Genomic DNA, 24,602 nt, shown 5'->3' on the forward strand with positions numbered 1-24,602 from the left:
AATCTCAGCCAACTCAAAGGCTTAGATTTCTCTGCCTGTGCTGAAGTTAACCCCAAAAAGTGAAGTGTGCAAGCAGCGCTAATGACATTTTTGGAAAGTAGATCAGTTGCAGATACACTAATTTGAGTTGTAACAAAAAGCTGTTGTATTCTCTTTCTGCAATTTCCAATTTTAAAATGTATCTGTCAAGTCATTTGTCTTCTTCAAATCTAGGAAATAAGTATGGAAATCTTGTAGTGTAAGTGATTTTGGCTGTATTGTGAAAAAAGACAACTAGGAAATTGGGCTGGAATTGCTTATTGTAAGCATTGTCCAAAAGCACAGTCTTTCACACCAAGAGAGAGTCTGATTTCTGCCTCCTCTGCTTGGTAGAAGTGTTTCCTTTTTGTGCCCAGTAGAAGACTCTCTACTGTGGACTAGAGGGTGCTTCCTAACACTTAAAAATCCTAGCTGGAGACATACTGTGTCATGTTTGTAACTCAGACAAGGCATTTATTAGCACTGCCAACAACAGGGATTTTCTGAGTGCTCTGTTGCCATCAGGCAGGGTGTGGTGCAATGTTATTAAACTGCCTCTGCCACTTAGTTTTCATCTGACACATGCTTAATTGTGAGGATGTCCTTCCTTCTATTAGTGTTTGAATCAGTCCCACTGTAGATGAGAAATGTTGCCCCAACCATGTTATACAGTAAAAAGTATTTAAAGCCACAGCCCTGTATTATGGTACAGGCAAGTTCAGATGACATGTTGTGCCCTCACATTTCCCAGCATCAGCCAGGAATACCACTGTCTTATTCCTGATGGGCAGAGATGCAGTAGTTGACATGACAAAGGGTCTGATCTGGATACCCCTGTGAGGAGAGGAGGGCTGCAGCGTAAGCCATTAGAAAGAGAGAGACTTTATTCAATGTTCTCTGCCATTTCCTGCTATTTCTCTAAATTATATGGAAGGAAACTTGTGATGAAGGTAAAATGGGAATGTGAAAAAGAAGGAAACATGTGAAGTAATTTGCTTCTCAATCTTGTTGAATGGTTGGGGATGTAATGTACTAGTATCTGTTGATTGAAGGTGCAGTGTTCAGATGCTAAGGACTGAAATTAGAGTCTAGGGTAAAAAAAGTTTGATGTTCTTGCATGAGGAACAAATTTCACAAGTTATGTAGCTTTGCTATATCATAAATAGCTATAGTCCTTCCTTCCAACTTTTAATCGATCAGGGCATCAAATTACAGAGACAGTTTCAAATCTTGGAAGCCAGATGTGCTTCTCCTAACCTCTGCTCCCTGAAGCCTACCTGTGATTGCCAGCTCCAACAAACCAAGTAAATAAAACACTTCAACGATGGGAACAGAATAATTGTTGAAATAATCAGACTAGAAAATGGCACTCGCCTTTGGAAAACATCTACACTGCTTTCTGCAGAGAGCAGAGATAATTTTAAATGGCAGCTGGAGGCAATGACAAGTCCTCCTCATTACTCTCCATGATGCAGGAAGAGTCTTGGTAAAGGGAGGCCCTCGTTCATCCACAGTCTGGGTAAACAAGGCACCTAGAAAATAAGATAAGCCACTCATTGTAAAGCCAGCCCATGTTCTAGTACGGTTTCCTGGAGAGCCCTGTACGTCCAGTTCTGACAGAGTGTCTTCAGATTGATTGCAAGAGGGAGTCTAATTCTGCCAGCTTAGTAAGTCCTGTGTTCAGCTAACCTAAACTCTATTGTAAAAAAAGCATGGTTAGAGGTTAGTGGGAAACAGTAAACAGAACGAAGGGTGCAATAGATAACGTAACTACATGTTTTAGGCAGAGAGGAGCAGGTGCTCTTCTGGATGATAGCCACAGTTCAAAACCATAGTCCATGTGTTTTGATTGGGAGACTGCTGGCAACTGATCAACAAATGTGACCGAGGCTGACATCTCCTGTTTGGAGGGTGGCTGGTGTGTGAGTGCATGCGTGTTTTATAGCTAGAGTCAGGACAGATGACGGGTTAGGTACTCTGTTGCAGCAACTTCTGTGCTTCTCATGTTTTACTTTTTTCTACTCTTTAGTTTTACTTAATTCCAGAATATTTTGGCAAAAATGGAGAGAGTAATAGAGAGTTTATATATGATGTGTAAGGCTAGGTGTATTAGATTCTGGTTGGTGTGAATGTGCCTGGCTTGCCACAAAGCGATTTTAAGCAGGTTCTGCCATTAGTCAGCACTTAGTCTCAACACTGTAAGTTTTGATCATCCACTTTTCCTGTGTTTCTTAAATTAATCTAAAGCCCTGTGTTGCACTAAAAGGGGAAGACCTGTCCTGTCCACCTTGTTTGCAGTGTTTTGGGTTCACACTAGTACCTGGCATGCTCAGCCAGTTCAGCTCACTCATCCAACAGGAAGCTGTCACTTGGTTTTGAGGGCATTGTTTGCAGTCCAGTGAGCTTGCTGCTACAGCTTAGAGCAGAAATGAAAATTGACAGAAGAGGGAAGGGCCAGAATGTCTTTTTTTTTTTTTTTCAGCACTAATTCTGGTTCAAATCAGCCTGAATTGCTTGGTAAACCACACCTTTAAATACTTTCAAACTTGTAAAGGTTTGACTTCAGTATTTGTTCTAGCTAAAAGTATTCCTATAAGCTCTGGTAAAACTGTCTAGATGCCACTGGCTCTTGAAATAAAGCAGCCCTCTACCCATTTCCAGGGAAACAACAACTTTCCCAAATCCAGAAATACTAGCAGATGTGAGCTGGGAAAGCCTGTACCCTGGAGAATGTTTAACCAAGAAGGCAAGCCCTGAGTACCTGCACCACAAATGCAGCGCTGTGGGATTGACCTCTCATGACTCACTGCTCTTCCTTCAGTGCTGTTACTCTTGTTAGCAAATTGGGAGTGATATTCACAGCCCTTTCCTTCTCTCCTCAAGCTCCTGGGTACAGCTAATTCTGGTCCATCTGGGGATGATGGGAGGGTTAGTACTGAAGAAAGGTAAAGGAAGTTTGCTGTGCTATTGCCTGTGCTACAGGATTCCTCTGCTGAAGTCGCTGAGTCCTTCCTCGACCCAGCTCCCTGTGACAGGTAATAGTCCTGCCCTGCCTTCAAGGGCTGGGCTTCAGCTCAGCTCAGGGATTGTCTCTAAAACTAGTTCAAGTCTCAGTGCTTCAGAAGCTCCTGAACTTTCAAACGGCCATTACTTTTGCTAAGCTCTTGAGAGCTATATAGGCTACACTGGCCCTGCAGCACTGCCACAGGTGCCATTGCCACCCCACCTCAACAGGACCTGGGCTTTACATGCCGCAATAAAACAACCACTGAGATAAGAGAGGCTAGACGGAGGTGTGGATGAAAAAGCACAGAACATGAAGAAACATCGTACTACTCACCATTAAATATTTTTGAGCAAAACTTATCTGTGTGTCATCTGTTCCCCTTCATCTCTTTCATTATATCCATACAATATTTTTAGTCTATTGGCTTTTGAATATGTTGCTTTCCTTTCAGTCTGAAAAGAAAGGGGAACATGCTTTTATAGATAGGCAGAAGCTGCTGAAAATGTTACTTGCTAAACCAATATAATGAGCAAGATTAATTTTAAATTCAAATTTCTGTTACAAAGCAAGACTCAATTTTCCATTTCTTGAACACCCAATGCCACTGGTGGTTTCAAGACCTGAGGCTACGTCACTCTGTCTGGGAAAACATTAAAATAGCAAGCCAACAAATCATGCTAGTTCTGTCAGTGGGCCAGAAAGCATCTTCCTGTATTTGAACAAACCCTGTTGAATTTAGGGATGTTCTGTGATCTTGATTCTGAAGAATTGCCTTCATTTAATCTGTTCACTCTTCACCCTCAAAGCAGCATGGTTTGCAATGCTATGGCTAGCACATGGCCCCAGTTATCTGCAGGGGCCATGCTCCAGGCCCAGCCTTCCAAGACAGGCACCACCTGAGAGCTAGAGTAGAAGTCAACTTGGACCCTGATACCAGGTCAAGTATCACCAAGGATTAAGGCATTGCTTTTGATCTTCCCAGGTATTGCAGCTGGATACCAGACTGTGGACAGTATCACAGCTATACTGCTTAGGTAAATTAGGGTGAACTTCTCCTCGAGTGGTCCACATTTATCAAGAATTTACTGTGCCTCTCTTCTCACCATTTGACCCTGCTTGCTGGGGAGAGGGTATTTTTTGTGTAACAATATCTGCTGCAGACTTACGAATTACGCAGCCTCCTCACCTTTTTCCCGGTCCCAGGATGTTTTCTGCACAGTGGGGAAGGTATGTGGATTGGGAAAGTCACACTTCATGTGAATGGAGGATGGTATTAATTTTTTACAGCTTCCAGAGTCTTTGTGTCTCTAAGTAGTATGTGTAATAAAAAGGAGCACAAAAAGCTATTTGCAATGCTATTAACATGTATATTTTGTCTTTTATTTACTGTGTATGGAAACTCCATTAATTTATCACAGCTTTGGAAATCTGTATTTGGGAATTATTTCATCTTCATGCATAAAGCAAATATACAGACCCATCAAAGTAAGTAAGTAAAAAGGATTGGGCTGTGGAGTGGGGAAAGGTTATCCAGTTCAGGACAGGCAAAGGATCTGTCCTTGCTTCAGATGTGGATAACAGTGGCCTTTAAACCTGCTTCCAAAATGCAGAGGTACAACTTTTACCTCTCTAGCAATCAAAAAAATACACTAGCTAGGATATGAGATACATTTGCATTGACTTAAAAGACATAAGCCTGAAACGGAAATGAAAAGAAAGAATTCCTTCAAGTGGAGAATTAGAGACAGGTGAGAAGGGAAAAAATGTAAGCAAGCAGGTTTCTCACGTATGCAATTCTTCCAGGTTCTAGAATAGTAATTTTTCTGTTTTAAAAGCTGTTTTCTTCTTATTTTTTCCTGCTTAAATGTTTAAGGGCATTTTCTTTAAACTGTTCAAAAATAGTTTCAATAGTTTAGTATAGGGGATAACTAAGAGAACGTGTAGTGCTAAGCAGAGGAGTCACCAAACCAGCCTGTGTGAAAATACATTGCTGCACAAGTATTTTATGTAGGTAAAACCTTTAAGGACTAAACTGAGAAATTGAAATGTTGAAGATATTGTCGGAAGCAAAGATCTTGGAGGAAGTAATCTGTATAGACACCCTCTTTTCCGATCTCATTTTCTCCAGCTAAAACAGCCAGTAAGCCAGGCTTTTTCACTAACTAGGTATTTATCAATATTATTAGGGCAGGAGAGAGAGTACAGTTCCATATTCTGAAGCTGAGTTTCTGTAAAGAAACAGGAACCTGAGTTTTTGATTCCCTCAGAAGAACTGTTTTTTCAGTGTTACAACATGTAGCTCCCACTGGTGTCCACTGGAATTTGATGAGTTTCTAAAAGCTGCATTTTGACAGCATTAATAACCAGGCATACAAAGCATATGTGATGTCTTCCTGGCTGTAGCAGTTTTTTTATCAGTAGCACTGGAGAATAACATGCCTGTATCTCTCTGTAAGGAGGCTCCCAGGAGCTGCTTGCAGCTTACGGGCACAGACAGACATTGTTGCTGGCTCTTTAGCATAGACACATGTAAGAAAGTTCAGTCACATTGTCAAGGAGGAGCAGGAGGCAGTGTAAGGGACATTCTGAGAGCATCCTCAAAGAGCTCTAATGTGGTATATGTCAGCTAAGAGTTTCTTGTAATTGCAATTGTCACATAAAAGAGAGACTGCAAGTGAATACGGATAGGCAACTGTGCTAAGCCCAGACAGTTGTGAGTCAGTTACAAGTAACATGCACCTGGCAGTGTAAAGATGCTTCCAGCCAGCTCTTACACGTCCTACTGTACATTAGTGCACTTCCTGAGCCAAGAGCAGCTTTCATGCTTGCTTGCTTGCTTGCTTGCTCATTATTAAACGTTAGAATAGTGTTTGCTGCTGCTTCTATCCTAAAAGTCTAGAGACTAAAACTGCAGACTAGAACTGCAGGTGCTGCGCTTTGGTATGAATCATAGCGTAAATATTGCCACAGTCACTGCTTGTCACAAACAGGTTTATTTCAAAATGACCATTGCCAAATTCCTCCTTTGTTTGGCTGTTTTACAACTCTCCCTCGGTTCCTGTCAGCACAGTTGCTGTTGGGAGGTGAGAGAGATGGTCTTGTTTTTGTCCCTCATCACCCTTAGAGGCACAGTCTGTACAATTCACCCGTGAAAGAAGGTGAAGGTTCTCTCATTTGGTCATTCCACAAGATAAACAAACATGCTGGTTTCACAGTCTTTTTTTTTTTTTTTTTTTTTTTTTTTTTTTTTTTTTTTTTTTTTTTTTCCTCCACAATATAATGCAAATCTATTACATCCGGTTTCCTGCACAGCCTGTGTGCAATGCATTCCGGTAAAACAGGGAGAGGTGTCTGGTGCAGGGAGACCCTGGAGTGCGCTGCTGCATTGACTTAAGTCTCTGCCTGGGGACATAGCATTGCACAATCCTCAAACTGCATACCACAACTTGCCCTGACCCCATCTCCTCCACTCTCTCACCTCCTGTATGTCTGTACAGGGGCTTCTGAGGAGATAGAGACAGCATTGCAGCAAAGAGGAACACATCTCTCATCAGACCTCCAGCCACCCCATTGTCCCTTTGCAACATCGTACCTTCAGGCTATCTGTCAGCCAGGGTACGAATCCAGTAAACATGAGCATAAATCAAAAAACAACATTGTGACCTATTTAATGAGAGAAAGACTATGTAGACCCAAGCTACTGGCAAAACTTGTTTCATTGCAATAGCTGCTAGCCAAGTAAGTCATGTGTGGGCAAATGCATTTAAAGTTACCATGCTAGGAGGACTCCTGTGCCACACTTTTAAACATCTCTGTAAATGCTTGGTTGGATGGGTATGTATCTAGGCACATGCTATTTCTCAGCAGCAAGAAGAATCTGAGAGATGTTTCTCAAAGCTAAGCATAATACCTTTCTTGACAAAGCATTCTAGGTACCATATCTACCAATGTATGTGGATATACCCCTCTGACCAGACTCCATACCAAAAAGAACACTATAGAGGACACTGTTCTCCACTCCATCTTCTGCTGCATGGTTTCAGTTACCTCCTCCATGCAGATAAATAGCTGAGCAACAATTTGAGAAGAAGGGATGCAAAGATTTGCAGGAATGTCTGCAGCATAGGGGATGACTTTTGAGTCAAAGAGAAGAGGTTTGGCAACAAACCAAACACAGCTATTCCAGTCTGAGGAAGCTCCAAAGAAATCAAATTATTCCAGTGACAAAAGAAAACTCTACAGAGACAGCAAGACAAGAAAGCATAAAGCAAGGCTCAAAGACAAGCAAAAAAAAAAAAAAAAAAAGCCATAATGAGGTCTATGTAAAAAAGCAGCTTTGATCTTCTGCCCTAACCCTACCAGTTTCCATGTACAAGTAACGTGACTGCTAATCTCATCTGCGAGTGGCATAGCTTCATCAATACTTGCCTGAAGAAAATGTTCAGCCTGTGATGCTCAAAACATTCTCCTTCACACATCAATGCAATAATAACTTTCAACAGAAGAAATGGGAGGGATTGAAGGAGAATGAGAAGCTTCATTCTGTCATGCAACACAAGCAGCAACACACAATTGTACACAAACAGCAACACCACCACCATAGATTTACTGTATTCAAGCCCTCAGTTTGGACCCTTTGGGCACTGGAGATAGATAGATAGATAGATAGAACTATGAAATATTGCTGTAACACTTGAACAGGTTGAAACAAAACACTAGTGATCCTAACTTCATTGGAGAAAGTAACCCTGGCAAGAACTGCTGAGTGGTCTTCACAGTAACTTTGGGGCAGGAAGAAAATTTCTTAACAGTTCCACTTGCCCTCCATACATACAATTTGCTTACACAACTCTTAGAAATGTGTTAATTTCTCCAGTCAGGTGTCAAAAAATGTCACGTTACTCTCCATTTAGTCCCCTGAGAAATTCTGGCTTAAATTATACACTCTTCAAAAGACTTTATTCAGCAGACTGCATATATGTGCCCTATAATTAGTTTTTTATTTTAATCTTCCTGAAATTTAGTACAGTGCTGGGGAAAGAAAGATGCAGTGCATTACAAATGCATAAAAGACTTAGTGTTATCAGCTATTCCCTGAGCAGAAAAAAAAAATTCTTCCATCCCACTGAAGCAGAGAGCTTAGGTATTTAGGGCTTAGTCCTGCAAACATTTAGAAATGTGTGCGTGTAGTTTATTAATGAGAGTGAATTGACAGAATTATATGAGATCACCTCTGTGGATAATAATACAAGGCATGGTTTTTCAGCGTCTTCAGAACTGGCATGACTGGAGGTTCCTGCCAAGTGTTGTAGAAATGCCATCTATAGAAATGGGAAAGTGTTTTTAAAAAGTGTATTGAATAATGGATTACTCAGGCCTTATTGACCTTTAGTGATGACTGTTTCATCTTAACTGCTTTTCTAAGATGCTTTCTTAGGAAAACAGTTGATGTGTATTACCACTGGTTTCCACTGATGATGAGAAGCACATTGTCACATCATACTCGGCAGTCAATGCTCAGATGCTCAATCTACCCCAGAAGACTTCACCTAATCAGAAACAGTCAAACAGAAAAGCAAAACTCATCCTGCCTTTGCTTCCTCCGTTATCTGTAGGATGCCTGCTGCAGTGTAAAGTCTTGAGCTCCATAGACAAGGATATCACACCACCCATTTGCTTCAACACACTTCAGTTTCCTTACAAAAGAAGTGCTGGTAGGAATTGTTCTTCCTAGCTACAATTCATCATTCCAAGAATCTATCAGACTTCAGTAATAACACAGAGGTACCTGTAGAAGAGGGATCTTCTACAAGTAAATGAGAGAGCTGTGGAGATAGATGTCAACATGGAAGATGGTGGAAGAAGCAGTGTGAGGACAGAACCAATGCATTTTCATTACTGTTGAGATTCTTTTTCTCCTGTTCATTCTTGTCTTTTTGTATCTCTTCCCATCCTCACTGAGGAAGTGAAAGCTGTGCCACAGATTGGAGGTAAAGATGCTCAGATTGGGGACCACTGCAGTACAGCTGCCAAGCACTGCCTTGTGGCAGCTGTGGTCTCCCTGGCTTTCCCCCAGCAGAGGCTCTGGTTTGGTTTTCTTCTCTCCTATCAAAAAGATACTTTCCAGGCAAGTTGGACATTTATCCCTTTCACGCTTGACTTGTGATGGCTAATGTCCTCAAAAGATACAGGTATACAGGCAGGGAAATAGACACGTGGATAATGTCATGCCCCAGGACTTATATTCTCTATGGGAAAAAACAAACACAAAGTGTTTGGTGGTCTGACTAAGGGAGTGAGAGCAAGACAAGTGTGAATCTCACCATTTATTCTGCATTGCCTACCTAGCAAAACTCTTACTCACACATTTTCAGCTCAGCCTAGATAAGGATGCATGGTAAGGCACTGTATGCTTTACTATGATTCATGTAAAACTTGAATATTTTCTTGACTAGGAAGGCTGTCTCAGGAATGTGAGGTAACCCTGGTGGTTCCCAGAACCAGTGGGATAGGGGAACAAACAGGGAAAACTGGCAATGAGCAAGGGAATTATACACAACTGCAAGTACATAACTGAAGGTAAGGATAAGGTTGCCCAGAGACCAGAGGATAAAATTGTTCCCTCATGATGTATGTCCCTTGCTTTGCATTCATAAGGAGCCACCCACAGTCCTAGTATCTGCAGTCTTATTAAAAAACCTCACTGCACCCTGCAGCTGAGTGTCTGTGAATATACCTTTGCTGTAGTAGGTGAGAACAACTAACCAGTATCCTCTTGGATTTCTCTGCTTAAGGAGGAGAAATTCTGACAGCAAAATGTCAACCAAGACCTCACAGGGCCATGATATTTCCAGACTATTTCCTCCTTCAAGCCTGCAGTGAATTCAGGATATGGAACTATGTCTGAGCTGAATCAAATTACAAACCCAGTTGATGAATTCTTGTTGTCTTTCCAGTGTTCTGTGTAAAAGAATGGTTCAGGCCCTTGTCAAAGGACATACTAGCAATTCACCCAAAAAAAAAAAATCACTTTGAGAATTGGCTTTCATCTTCTTTCACTAAAGTTTGGGCAGTGCTGCAGTGACACATATCCTGATTTTTCAGCCCAAAAAAATTGTTTCTGCAACTAGGGTCTAGCTAGGAAAATATGTAGAAACGAGTGCTGACAGCTGTGTGGAGATTTTTTAGATACACTGGTCCTGAATTATTTTCAGGCTTGATCCTCTACTCCCTCACAGGTCTTGGTTAACAAAGCATTGTTAGCTAATGTTTGTAGAAGAAGACAGTGTTTAATCAATGCAAAATATTACCTTTAATATTGATACCCCTACAGTGAGGCATTTTATTATCTCTTTTTTATTTTGTTTTGATTATCTTCAAGATCTAGCCAAAATTACACAATGTTTGTTAACACAATATCTAGAGTGGCTACTGACCTCTGCTTTTCTCAAAGGATAGTGATAAGGTAAGGCTAGCACTTAATGAAATCAAATTTTACAGAGTGAATGGTCTTGGTGATAAAGCTGGGGGGACAGAGTGAGGAAGAGCTATTTTTGTTATTTTTATTTTGAAGAATTTGAGGAATAAAAGAGCACTATAAAGGACTATGAACTGACTTGATGGGTGTAACAGTCAGGGGCAATGTTAGAAAATCCCACATATTCTGCCTAAGCCAATTATCAGTCACTGCTAGCAACTCTGTCCTTTGTCTGTCTTCATTTTCACTCTGCATGAGGAGCTGTCAGCACACAAGCTTAGTCATCTGAGGGAAGATAAGAGAAAGACCACTGGCGGCAGAGGGGCTCACGGCTGAGGAGATGGACTTCTACCTCACTGAGGTTAATGCAGGAGGAGCAAACAACCTCAGTGGCACTGAGTTTGTACAGGATCATCAGGCACAAAATTTGCCTTGGGTCCAGGTGAAAAGGGCATGTTACAGCTAGAGCTAAAACATGCAGACATATCCATGCAAGACATTTTGCTATCATTTAAAAATATGTCCATATCGATTCCAGTTTGAAAGCTAACATGAAAAGCGAGACAGTTGTCTAAAATCAGAATTTTCTAAACTATTTCTTAAAGACTTTTTTTGATGACTTTTTGATTTAATGTCTCCAGTTCCCTTCGGACAAACAAGGCAACTGATGACTTGGCTACTGGGCAGCAGACAGTGTAGTTCTTAAATGTGGCCAAATACAGAAAGAAGTAAGGGCTTGTCCCAGCTGGATTTTGCCACTTCTGCTTGGCTTTTCTTTCCGTGAGAAGTAAAGAAGAAGGGAAAACAGCTTTTTATATGGTATTAGAAATCTTATTACACAAATCAAGCAAATCTAATCTAGTATTTGATTAGAGAATTCAGTTGTTTTAGTTTTAATTACTGTTTCAAGTGGAGATACTTTTAGTAATATTATGATGGAGCATTTTATTATTATAGTATACTAAATATAGGACATCACTGGGGTATCTTTTTCCATTAATAAGTGAGCCTTCTTTCTAGGAATTTTAATTCACAATCCATGAAGATTGTAAATCCAGGAAGAAAATAGCTGTGCCAGTATGGAGCCATTCTTGAGTATCCTTTCCTTGTAACATTGTTAGACTATTTAGGGTGAATGTCCAGCTGTGCTAACATAGCAGTACTGCCTGGGGGAAAAAAAAAAGAAAAAAAAAAAAAAAAGAAAAGAAAAAAAAAAAAAACCCAAGTACTTAATTCAAGCTTATTTGCTAGGGGGAATAATTAATTAAAAAACAATATTTGCCACTCTACATATAGTCAAAATAGTCACAAAATAAGGTTTTTTTTAGGTAAAATCTAGACTGCTAGTATGTTTATTCTTTTGTATATTTCTTCGCTTTCTTTCTCCATTCCTTCCTCTCTGTCTGTCTTCATCACATAATTTGGAGATTAACCTTTTGCAGGTAGCTTGTGAATGTACCTGGTTAGAGATCCAAATGTCAGCACAGAGGGCCTCTGAAAATTTGCACTGACACCTGCACCAAGCCTTTCTTAACAGACATGGTAGCTGAAGCAGACTGCATTCACCCTGGCAAAACCATTAAACACAGCCTCTGTTTTGAGCAGTTACTTGTTTAGCCAAAAACAAAGTCCTTAAAAAATAAGTCAGGTGGGGAGAGGAAACAGGCAGCACTCTGTTTGGATTGCAGTGTGTTTGGATTGCAGTGTGTGCTCAAGTGTCTGCCCTTCATGCTAATGGCAGGGCTTGGGACCACTATCAGGGGCAGGTGAGCAGAAAGCAACCCAGGTCCACAACATTGGGACAGCCTCTGAACAAAGGGCTTTCATCACCACCTTTCCAGCCATGGGCAAAGGCCAAATTTTTTGCATAAGGTTGTGGATGTGGTCAGTAATGAGTTGTTTGCAGCCAATGTGTAAAACAGCTTACTTAGCTAATATCCAAGTCTGACTTCGAGCAACAAAGCTCAGGGAGGGAGAAATCTCCAAGTAGAGTACATTGTAATGTGAATGGTGAGGCTCGGCTTGAGCAACTGAGGCCCCAATATTAGGTAGCTAGGCCACAGTCCAGCACAGCTGTAAGCAACTGTAGACACCATCATGACCACTTCAGGTCAGCCCACTTTTCTGGTAATGCATGCACACCAAGAGATAGCCTGCTATAAGCACAGCAGAAGACTCTGATGACAAGGTTGTGAAGTGATTGTATGAATATTGTGTCAGTGTCACTCACTGTGCTCTTCTGTAAGCCCAAGGGCAAGGTCTAGTAAAATCTCTGTGGATGTTTCCATATGGAGCAAGAGGAAATTGCATAAGCTTATATATAGCTTCTCATGAGCCAAGTGTGAGAAGCAGCATTCAGCCTGCTTTGCTATATATGGCCTTGTCATGGAGCCATCAAGACACTGCTGTGATGTGAAACAGTTTCCTAAAGTATCTTGTTTTGTGCTGGCTTCTAAGTGCCAGCTTCATCTTCATATCCAGATGACTGTCCTCTTGCACACACTCACTTTTAGTGGCAAATAAACAACCAGTGCAGAAGTCATTTGCCTTCTGCTGTGCTGTCCTGAAGATTGTGGCATATATTTTGGATGCCTCTCAGTCTGAGGATGATCAAAGGAGAGAAATAAATTCTGCTCTACTGATAGTGCGAAGATTCAATTCAAATCATAAAGGTTCTATAAAAGACCTGGTATAGTGTGTCTGCCGTAGTGGTTAAGCAGTTACTAAAATAGTTGAAATTATAATGTAATTCTGGCAGCAATTGCCAGAATCCTGAGGATCAATGAGCTGAGAATGCTTCAACTGAATCTCAGAGACTGACAAGGCAATGCGCATTTCACTCATTTATATCACGTGTGTGTTCATATTCCCCAAACTAGGTAACCCTTGCATTTATCTTGATGGGCAGAAATAGGAAAAGAGGTGTGATGCATTACGATCTACCATGGCTAATTGTGGTGTTGGAGAGCCTATAGTGATTTGTTCATAGTCATTCATTTGATTTCAGTAGCCACAGCTGCACATTATTGCTGATTCTTTCCTCAGTCTTTTTGTTTGTAAAGCAGAAATAACAGCAGGTGTGAGTCACCACTGCTCTTACCCCAAAAGCACACGCAGTCATTTTGCTCTTACCTGATTTTCAGGAAAACAAACTTTAGACCTGTATTCCATTGTATCAATAGCCTCTCTCCTTTTCTGCAAGCAGCTTTTGTTTAACCTTCTTTCACATGATCTGTTAATGAAGCCCAGCCTGTAACTTTAAAGTTTAAAAATAATTCCTCACCTCACTCACAGTCTCTAACCTTATCATGGGAAATGCTTTCCAGCATGTCATCTTGCCCTTTAGACACTACTGCTCCAAGAGACAGACAGATTTGTCTTTCATGCTATGCAGCTGTTTACAATGGCTTGCAGAAGCTCAAACATCATAATCAAACACTCTGAACTTTATTATTGTTTCTGTCTCAAAAGAGAAATGTTGGATCATTAAACAAGAACAAAATGTGACTTCAAATATGAAATAGCATGCGAATTCCTCTCCAAACCTTCACCTTCTTTGAAATCTGTTAAAATGCTTTCACTGTGATCTGTAGAGTACTGATGGGCAGTAAAAAAATGATCTTGGTCAGAGGAATTTTACAATACAGGCTGGATTTACAACTTCCAACTTGTTACAATAAAATTTTAAATTAAGAGAGTCAGGAAATGGTAAATCCTTTTGAGTGTTTACTTAAATATCCTTCTTAGTATAAGGAGGAAAAAAAAACCCAATTACCTTTAAATTTTAGACAAACATCAATACAATGTGAAAATTATTCTATATTTGTGTACTTCTGTATCAACAATTCAAAATGATACTTGCCTGCATACTCCCACTATTTCCCCTAGCTACCTTTCAAATCTCCGTAAACACAAAAATTACTACCTGCCAGAAATCAGGAACAGACACTGAGTAATGAATGAGGAATCAATCAAACTGAAGTTTAAAATTTTAAGTATGCGAGTTACACCATGGTCAAACCTTCAAAGCTGACTTAAAACATGACTTAGTATTTAACCTCTATTAAAAAATTAAGGTAAAAGAAAATGAAATAACTCCTTTTTCCTCACATATACAGAAAATACCTTCATCAAAAAACCTCACAAGAACATAACACTCCTTTTGAGAAACCCTAACCCCGAAGTAATGGAGGACCCCCACCCTGTCTTTCTTGCAAGACAAGCAATCCCTTGCATCATTTCCAAACTCCTGTGACTAGGTGAGACATTAAGATGCAAACGAAGTCGTCTGTGTCTTGTAGACCAGCAGAAAAGCTGGAATGCAGTTTCTTATCTAACACTTGGGTGAGGAAATGGTGATTCTGGCAGATCACAAGACCACCGAAAACAATGAAGTATTTCAGAAGGATTGTGTCACTGTTCCTCAGCCATAACCTAGGTCTTCAGAACAACCAAAGAACCTGGTCTGGGTTCCCTTGAACCAAATGCTGCTTCCTTTTCTAACCTAATAATGATGCAACTAATCTCATTATGGGTTATGCTCCAGCTGAAGCAGTTTGAATCTTACATTTTACTAGGGAGAATCCAAAACAAAGATTCTTAAGAGGCCACTTATGAACGAACGTTGTTAGTCCCAGAGGGACATTATGAACTGCAAAGTCACTTCAGATCTGTGGTGAAGAGTGCCTAAGCTGGGGGAGAAACTGGTTATTTTTATGGAACTGCACGGAAGAAGAGAAACCACTCATGTTTGTTTGGTAGCCTCTTTTCCAGGCATGTTCAAATCAATTTAAGTGAAAAATATCCGCAGTTCCTGAAACTTTTCAGAGTGTGCCACTTATAATAAAAGCAAGCAGCATAAGGATATACCTACTGCAATTGTTTTCTCACATCCTCCCAGCTTTCTGAAGCAGCCACCCTAGTTTTGGAAATTTATTACGCTTTTTTCCTGCAAAAAGAATCTTTACTTTAAGGTAGACAAAAAGTCACGATTATTTTTTAGAAAAGAAAGTTTGCCTGTATTTTTTAAAGTTTAATTTTTCTAAAGACAAATATGACTGGCATTTTTTACACACAAATCAGACTCTGGGATCCAAAATCAGTACGGTGTTCACTGCAACGCAACTGTGATTTTCTAAAGTGGATCGATTTTTGGCTAGACAAAAGTTCATATGATACACGAGTTTTTAATTTGTTTTATTTTCTTCTGGGTTTTATTTGTTTGTTATTTTGTTTTGTTTTGGTAGCATCTAATGGAAGCTGGTCAGTAAAAGCTTGCTATGGAACACAGTAATTTGCATATTAGGCTATATAACACTAAAACACATCTTGACTGAGACCATACTCCTGTGGAAATCTATTCTTAAGCCATAGTGTAGTAGGGTGAAATAACAGAAACTAGATTGTAAGCTAGAGGACTTTAATGTTTGTATAAACAAACATGTTCACATGCATAGCTTATTAAGTAAACCAGTTCAATATTTTTATTTCAGGAACAGAAATCTTGAATTTAGTTTCAATAGTAAAGCAAAAATCCATCCAACACTTCGATTAAATAAAATAAATATCCTACCTTAGCCATTCAGATAAAATGGCATAGAAAGAAACCATTTGTTTTTACTTCAATAAATATCATGGCTCATGAGTTACCTTGAGATTGCTGGTCTGGGGGAGCTGCTTGTGCACAGACTTGTCACAGCTGAGTCTGACAGCTTATTCTGTTTACATTGCTCATATGGTTTTCATATATTGCCAGCCTCCTGTAGCTTAGCAAGTCGATTGCCATTACAAAGGAGTTTAGATTTTCTGATTGCTGAGTTGTCTTCTGGCAGATGCAGATTGGTCCCTTCCTCTGTTTATTTGTACTAGGAGAACGACAAGAATTTAAAAGTACCAAAAAAGTTCCAAAAGTCCTGGATTCAAAGAAGTAGATTGGTTCCAAAGGGAGAGCATTGTGCTGCACACATGGGATACAGGAACTTGGGCAGTACCAAGCACACTTGGTAATTGCAGCAGTACATCTTAAGTTGATGAGATCTGCCCCTAAAGTTTCAATGATTAATGGACTCCTTCAGCTTCAGGGGCAACACACACTGCATGCAAGTTCTTGGCACTATGTAGAAATGTATGGGCTTTGTTATCTGGTTACTTGTAGGGCCTGATGGCTGCAATGGAGTTGTCAAACTTTTGGCTGTTGCAAATGTGACATGACTATTTATTAAAAGGTGTTGCTCCTGTGCTGTGTCTTAGAGGAGTGGTATGCCTTTGGCAAAATACCTGGAGTTTTGCATATGTAAAGTTCCTCAAAAGCTAGGTTTAAAAAAAAAAACCCAAAAAACAAACAATTTGGAAACTTATCCTCTGAAATGGAGAAATTCAATATCATGGGCAAGTGTCTTCCTTCCAAGTTTTGATCTTTGGATTATTGCATTCAGAACTGACTACTGTGATTAGCATGGCTAGCTAGGTCTCCTCTGGACTGGATGTCATCAACAGAGCTTTTAAGCCGACCAAGTGAAGGAGCTCTTGGTTTCACCCCTTCTCTGCTAACCTAGGAGTGCATTGCTCAGTCTCCACAGAGAAGTTTACAATTGAGCAAAGGCTGCTACGGCTGGTGTGACTGCAGCATACTGTAACAAGGTTGCACAGTTTGATGGAAAATTATTTCTATCAGTATCTGTGAAGTTACTGCCTGTAACTGCTGCCACTGACCCTCTGTTCACTCCAGCAGATCATCACTACATTGGGCTAAGTTTGTCCTGTGATCACAGTGATGGGTGTACAGGCAGGAGCAGCAGGGACAATAACAGAGGGATGACTAGTAGCTGCGTAACATGGTGTATTTACCTTGCCTGAAATAATGAACAGCTGCTGCAACATGGCTGTCAGTGCTCACATTGTTGCATTATAACAAAATTCTCAGAGAAGAAATGTGCATCCAGGACTTGGATGTGGTCCTAGTTCAGCCTCCTATCACAAGTTTCTAAACAGCCACTCTTGTGAGGACTGAATTCTGACCATGGCTGTTGCTGTACTGATTTTCCTTGCATATGCTTACATTTTTGCACCTGGGCTCTCAAACGTCCTTAGCAAAATATCTAAGGAAATGATATATCCACACAACAGTTATAACTCAGTACAAGCCTAATTCAACATGCTGAAGGTGAAAATATTCCTATCTCCTTCAACGATTTCAACAAATTCTCAGCTAAGATTTCTCTATGTTAAATAAATTGATAGGGTGAATTTATCTGCATAGTAAAAATTATATTTGACTCCTCTGTCTGTGTGTGTGTGTGTCTGTGTGTGTGTGTGTGTGTACATGCACCAAGAGTGTTCAGGAGAGAATAGCACAGTGGTATTATATGCTAACTGACTGCATGGTAACTTCCTCAAAGAGATAGGACCTCATATCATCCAGAAAAGCATAAGTTTGCCTTGCTGCGTGCATATCAGGGGACATTACGGAACAGCAGACATGTGACTTATGGTGCAAGACCTTCTGTAATTTAGACATTACCTCCTGTCATGCCAGCTAAACATCTTGTCCTTTAAGAAAAGAACTTCTTGTCCATAGTTCATTGATAGTTTACTTGTAGCCTTTCAATGCTCAGTCAATACTAGATATAACTGCATAAACAAAGCTAACTTAAACAGGACTGAGAAATCCGATTGTACAAAAAATATTAGCAAAAAGCTGTTAAGAAAAATATTTTCAAATGCCATACATCTCAAAAAAAATACAACAAAAACCTCGAAATCCAAGATTAAAAAAATCCCTTATTATGAGTTAATCGAACTAGATGATGTTATATCTAACTCTCCTGAGGTACTTAAATATGAATTGATTATGAACAGTTTCATACCGGAAAGATACAAATGCATAAGTCTGCAAGTATTTTAAAAAGACAAGATAACATATCCAACATATCTTTATGTATTTGGCTCTGTTAGGCCAAACAGGGTTCTGAGATTACCTGGGTAAAGAAACATGCATTGCTTGTTTCAGCAATACACTGTGTGTCTTAAGGCATCAAAAAAGTGTGAAGTATGTATCATATGATTTCTTCCTTTTCACTGTTGTGTAACAGTCTACAAACCCTGATTTTTACACTAAATATATGCTCTAAAGTTTATAAGCTAAAGCCACCAACACTGCTGGCTCTACAAGGGTTTAAGGATGAACCTCGCACAACTTCCAGTTACTCTACTTCTGCAGACAAGTCACCTGTTAAAAATCAAAGTTTGTCTACTACTGCTTACATGGAAACCAAGTCCATGTGTAAACCTACGATTATCTCATCTGTGTTGTAACTCACGATGTCACAGTGTTTTCCAGTAGGTATTACTGGATGCTATGCACATAACACTAGCCACCACTGGTGTTAAAACACCATTTACCGAGCTTGGGTCTAGAGGCAGAAAAAATTAAAGGAAACAAACAAAAAAACCCCCACCCCAAACCAAAACCAAAACAAACAAAGAAAAACCAATAAAGCGGTTTTCAGATACCAAAACATGCAGAAATAAAAGGAATTTCCTGGAAATGTTTCTGGCAGCAGTGTCACCGCCATCCTCCTGTGCCCAGTGGGAGATGCCTCCTCACACCGGCCTGGTGCCAGCCTCATGGAAGTGGCCCTGCCGGCCGTGTTCAACAAAACCTCTAGCAGAGCCGCAAAGGCAGCAGCTGTGCTGGCCAGGAGGAGCGGGCTGTGGCTGCGGGGGCACCCCGGGAGCCGCCCTCACCTGGAGCACACGGATGGCGCTGGGGCTGTCCAACACCCGCCATTCGTGTCTCCTTGCCTCCAGAATTAGTTTTTCCTTCGTTCTGCAACCTGCCCGCTTTAAGTCCCTCCAAGTCAAATTCCACCAAGCTTAGCGTGCAGCCACTATCTCCGGCCCGGCGGCACTCGGAGTAAACACTTGGACAAACATTGCCCAACCTAGCGGCTCCAGCGGCGCAGGACAGCCCCAGGGAGGCCCCGCACCGCCCCCGGGCGCTCCCGGCTCGTCCCGGGCGCGATGCGGGGCAGCCGGGCAGACCCCGCCCGCCCGGCGGGAGGCGCGGCCCAGCCCGGCCGCCAATAGGCGCGGCGGGGCGGACACGGCCCCGGCCGGGATAAGAGGGATCGCGGGGGCCGAGCCGCGCCGGGCAGAGGCGGCGGGAGTGCAGCGGAGGCCCTCGGGCGTGGTGAGCGCGGGCTGCGAGGCGGGGGCGCGTGGAGAGGGCCGGCCTCAGCCGGGTCCTCGTCCCGCGTTGGGGCGGTTCCTGCCGGGAAGGAGCCGCCATTCCAGCCGCTTCCTCGGGAGACAGCCTCACTGCCCTCCTGTCCCGGCCCCGCCACTGGGGCTTGTTTACAGTCGAGGCCGAGGGTGGGGCGGGCAGCGCGGGGTGCTCGGCTCCGGCCGACCGCTGGCGGGGGACGCGCGGGCGGCCTCGGGTCTGGTGCCCCCGCGCTCAGGGCGCCGTGCCTGACCGCTGTTCCTCCGTCCTTGGCAGATCTGCCAGTATGAACCCTTTCGTGACCACGCTGTGCCTCTGCTTGGGCGTAGTGCTCGGCGCGCCGAGCCTGGACCCTGAGCTGGACGACCACTGGCAGCTGTGGAAGTCGTGGCACAAGAAAGACTACCATGAGGTGAGCCGCCTTGGTACGCGCTCCGATGGGCGAGCGGTGAGCGCACGGAGCTGGGCCCCACCAGCTGAGTCATGTCTGCTTTGTTACAATGCCGGCTATGGGCAGCGCTTGGGAAGGATAATCCTCCTCTTCCCAGGTTCCTTTCCTGTGTTTGTGTATTGACTCAGCTGCACTGTGCTCGTTGTTTTTGTTATGAGGGCGGCAAAAAGACTACCTCTTAATACCGTTCACGCTTCCCATTCACATTTGCCCGAGTATTATGAGCCTTAGAAAGCTTGTTGTTGTGCAAGCGAACTTGGTTTGAAATGCCTCCTTGAAGTACGCTGATTTTTTTTGGCTTCTTAGAGAGAGGAAGGCTGGAGAAGAGTGGTGTGGGAGAAGAATTTGAAAATGATTGAAATCCATAATCTGGATCATGCATTAGGAAGACACAGCTACAAGCTGGGAATGAATCAGTTTGGCGACATGGTATGTATAGAGACATGTAGTGTACAATTCTTAGTAATGGTGTGTAATAGGTCATGACTGCATAGATTGGTTTGTTTTTCAGACAACTGAGGAGTTCAGACAGCTGATGAATGGTTATGTACACAAAAAATCAGAAAGAAAATATAGAGGATCCCAGTTTCTCGAGCCCAACTTCCTGGAAGCGCCACGATCGGTAGACTGGCGAGAGAAGGGATATGTAACTCCAGTTAAAGACCAGGTACTATCTGATAGTGAATTTCTGACCGGTTACTGGTCCAGTTTCCTGCATGCTACATCCGCTTTCATAGAGGAAAAACACTGTACCTGTTTTCTGATGCCTAGTACAACCTTATTAAAGTAAGCACCATTTTGTAACTAAGTTTGTAACTTACGATTTCACTTCTACTTCAGGGTCAGTGTGGCTCTTGCTGGGCTTTCAGTACAACAGGAGCTCTTGAAGGGCAGCACTTCAGAAAAACTGGCAAACTTGTTTCACTGAGTGAACAGAATCTGGTGGACTGCTCTCGCCCTGAGGGGAATCAAGGTTGTAATGGTGGTCTCATGGACCAGGCTTTTCAATACGTGCAGGATAATGGGGGCATTGATTCAGAGGAATCCTACCCATACACTGCAAAGGTGAGTGGAATAACTGAACTTTTATTGCCAGTGTCATGTCTTTTGTATAGAAAGGTTTGTGTGTTGGGAAACTGATACCTAAAAAGGGGAAAATGCTTGTATAGAGATTAGTGCGTTTCCAATTTCTGTTGCATCTTTGCTAAGAGAACTAGTGTGACTGCTAGCCCCAGGTAGCAATCACATACTGCACTGGACTTTGAGGTCAAGATCTTGACAGACCAGTTAGAAAAACAGGAACAAGTATTCCTATTCCTCCCTCTTGTTGTTTCCCTTCTATCATGTCTTATCTTGGTTGCCACACCAAACCAAGAACCCAGCCCTTGTGAACTGTGCTACTTAGTGGTAGGAGAGCAGTTTGTCTTCCCATAACTGACCTATTACAGAGTTGCTGCCTGCAGACCACCTAATTCTTGTGTCTGTTGTCAATTGGATTTTTAACAACAATTGTTGTTAATTTTTGAATTCTGTTTCTGGACTAAATGTGCATAAATGGAGATAATGGACAAACTTTTAAAATCCCTCTAATGATCTATCAAATGTTAAACAAATACAAGAGGATGAAAGAGCAGTATTCAATTTGAGAGCCCATAGTTCGTGATTTTCATCTTTTAAGGGGAAAAATACTCACTAAAGAGGATCTATTCTTTCAGCTTGTTTTGTGTTTTCTGAGTGGGAAATAGCAATACCATTCCTTGTGAACAACATTGGGTCTGGGTTCCTGTTCATCTGTGTCCCTGTAGTCTCAACTTTTGCTTAATTTTGGCTGTTGTAGAGATCCCAGTTGGTTGTAGAAAGTGCTAACTTGCTGAGTACAGAACATAAGTCTGTGTTCATTTAGCTGAGGAAACAACTTTAGTACTAACCCATGATGCAGGTAAGGGAAGGCTGTGCTTGTATGAATCTGTTTCAGTTTCACATGACCTGACTTCCCGACCAGGCCTCACCTGTCCTGCTCTAAAATGTTTGTGAAATCAGCAGTTCAGGCTTCACTGTGAAACACCCCCTCCCTCCTCAAAAAAGGCAAAAACAACAACAAAAAAAACCCCACTAGAAATATCAGCCCCCAGTGTTGTATGTAAGGTCATGTAACAGAAATTCCAAACTTTCAAGTCATTCTGTTTGGCTTTTCAAACTATGACATGTTAAAATTGTGGCTTTTAAGTGCTTGCTCAATGAGCAGGTTTTGAATTGCTTTGTAATTAATGAATACTTGGCTTTATTCCATTGCCCATTAATGCATTCTGGGCTTCTTTCCTTCCTTTAAAGATATTTGTCCTGCCCACCAAGAGGGCAGAGTTCCAGAGTGTGATGCCCCTCTGCACTTTGGTCAAGTTGGTGGGGATTTTTTGGTCCCCACTGTCACTTACTTATTTTGTACTTTTGAGAAACTCAGAAACAGTTCTTCTGTATTCCCTGTCTGTTATCCTTGCAATGTGCTGCTGAGGCAGTTGGATCCTCTTCAGTCTCTTGCTTTCAAAGCAGCAAAGTCACACAATGTGTGGTAGTTCTGTGCTCATTTGTGCATTAAATGGAAATTGTGTAGTAACTACAGCTTTCTCTTTAGGATGATGAAGACTGTCGCTACAAGGCAGAATACAATGCTGCTAATGACACTGGCTTTGTTGACATCCCTCAAGGACATGAAAGAGCTCTCATGAAAGCAGTTGCAGCTGTGGGTCCAGTGTCTGTTGCTATTGATGCAGGCCATTCTTCATTTCAGTTCTATCAGTCAGGTGGGAATTTGTTAATTACATTCATTCAGAGAACTGGGGTTTTATAATTACTCAATATTCATTACCCTACAGTTAAGCAGACAAAAAAAAGAACAAACAGGTATGATAATTCAGAAGTCATTTTAATTCTAGGTCAGGTTTTCCACATGTATTTCTCTTGCATATGTGTCTACTTATCCCTCAGTTTTTGCCATGATAAAATTCACTTACAGTTCCTTTCTCTAACTTTCAAAAAGCTGTGCAACACTTAAGATGAAATATACAAAGCTTCTCATGAGGGATGAAGGTTTTCTACAGATGATTTTGCTCATGAGTGAGCTTACACCTTTGCAGGTATCTACTATGAACCAGACTGCAGCAGTGAAGACTTGGACCATGGTGTTCTGGTTGTAGGTTATGGCTTTGAGGGGGAAGATGTAGATGGGAAGAAATACTGGATTGTTAAGAACAGGTAAGACCTGTGTCGTGTATCCTAGGGAGAATAGGAGGTAGTTTGTCACTATTAAGGGGAGGAGAGTAATTAAAATCTGTCTGTGGGAAATCTGGAGATTATTTTCAGATTATGTGGTATAACAAAGGGTAAAATCCAACTTGTGCTGCTGCTTACTTATAAAGTAAGCCCAAAGCAGCCATCTTATTCTGCTTGTTCAATTAATTTAAGGGAGTAGATAATAAAGCAGTGGAGCAGAGGGAAGCTGGAGAAAGCCTGCTTGTGGGGGCGTAATGATTTTTTTTGAAACAGAGTGCTGCTCACTTCTGTGAAATAGGATAACACTTGAACTTTAAAGATGAGTTACCTCCTGGGTTGGAGGCAAAATACATTAATGCCAAAGGGCACATCACATGAGCTTGTCTCATATTCTCAGCATTACTGGGGCACCACCCTCAAATGTTGTTTGCAGCCTTTGACTTCGTTTAAATTGCCTGGGAGCAGTGTCTGAGCTTCAAGCACCTGTAGTCAAGGTTTGCTCATCAATGTGTCTACCTCATGAGAGTGGCTATATTCTTCAGTTCTGTGAGCCTGGGATTCCTGCTGGGATGCTTTTAATTGCTGCAAAAGAGTTAAGTTTTTGGCTGCAGCTATCTTGGATTTTCTCTGCAAGTGTGGAAGGCAGCAGTTTCCAGTTTTAAACACTTTTCCACTTTTAAACACAGGTGAGGGCAGTAAATAAGTGACTTCTGCCTATGTAAACAAACCCTTTGCTTTCGTTTTCAGCTGGGGTGAGAAATGGGGTGACAAAGGATATATCTACATGGCCAAGGACAGGAAGAACCACTGTGGAATAGCAACAGCTGCTAGCTATCCACTCGTATAATTTGAAGACTGAACATTTCAGTACAAGAGGGGATTTAAACTGAATGACCAAACCCATGTTCGCATGTGGTAGCCTTGTGTCTTTCAAAACTCAACTTGATTTTTAAAACTCTTGAAGTATATTTTACATGTTGGTGACATGCCACTTGTTTAAATTAATGTAAATGTTGGTATGTAAACAGCTTGTAATATTGCTGGCTTTTGACTGCTTAATTCAATAGATTCTTTGTATTTTTCCTTTTTTTTTTTTTTTTTTTTAATTGCAATGTGTCCAAAGGTTTACTTTTTAAATAAATTCTTAAATTCCACTGTA

At 41.5% G+C, this 24,602-nt stretch overlaps 1 protein-coding gene across 1 annotated transcript; it reads left to right on the forward strand.

Moving 5' to 3' along the window:
• The first annotated feature begins 19,560 nt into the window (after nucleotides 1-19,560).
• Nucleotides 19,561-24,602, forward strand: CTSL (cathepsin L). The gene is made up of 8 exons (XM_066339317.1): nucleotides 19,561-19,692; nucleotides 20,002-20,137; nucleotides 20,483-20,605; nucleotides 20,688-20,843; nucleotides 21,017-21,241; nucleotides 22,806-22,974; nucleotides 23,308-23,425; nucleotides 24,191-24,602. The coding sequence occupies exons 2-8, from the start codon at nucleotides 20,012-20,014 to the stop codon at nucleotides 24,288-24,290; spliced, it is 1,017 nt and encodes a 338-aa protein (XP_066195414.1). The 5' UTR covers nucleotides 19,561-19,692; nucleotides 20,002-20,011; the 3' UTR covers nucleotides 24,291-24,602.

Source organism: Sylvia atricapilla, chromosome Z (genome assembly GCF_009819655.1).
Source record: "Sylvia atricapilla isolate bSylAtr1 chromosome Z, bSylAtr1.pri, whole genome shotgun sequence".
NCBI lineage: Eukaryota > Metazoa > Chordata > Aves > Passeriformes > Sylviidae > Sylvia > Sylvia atricapilla.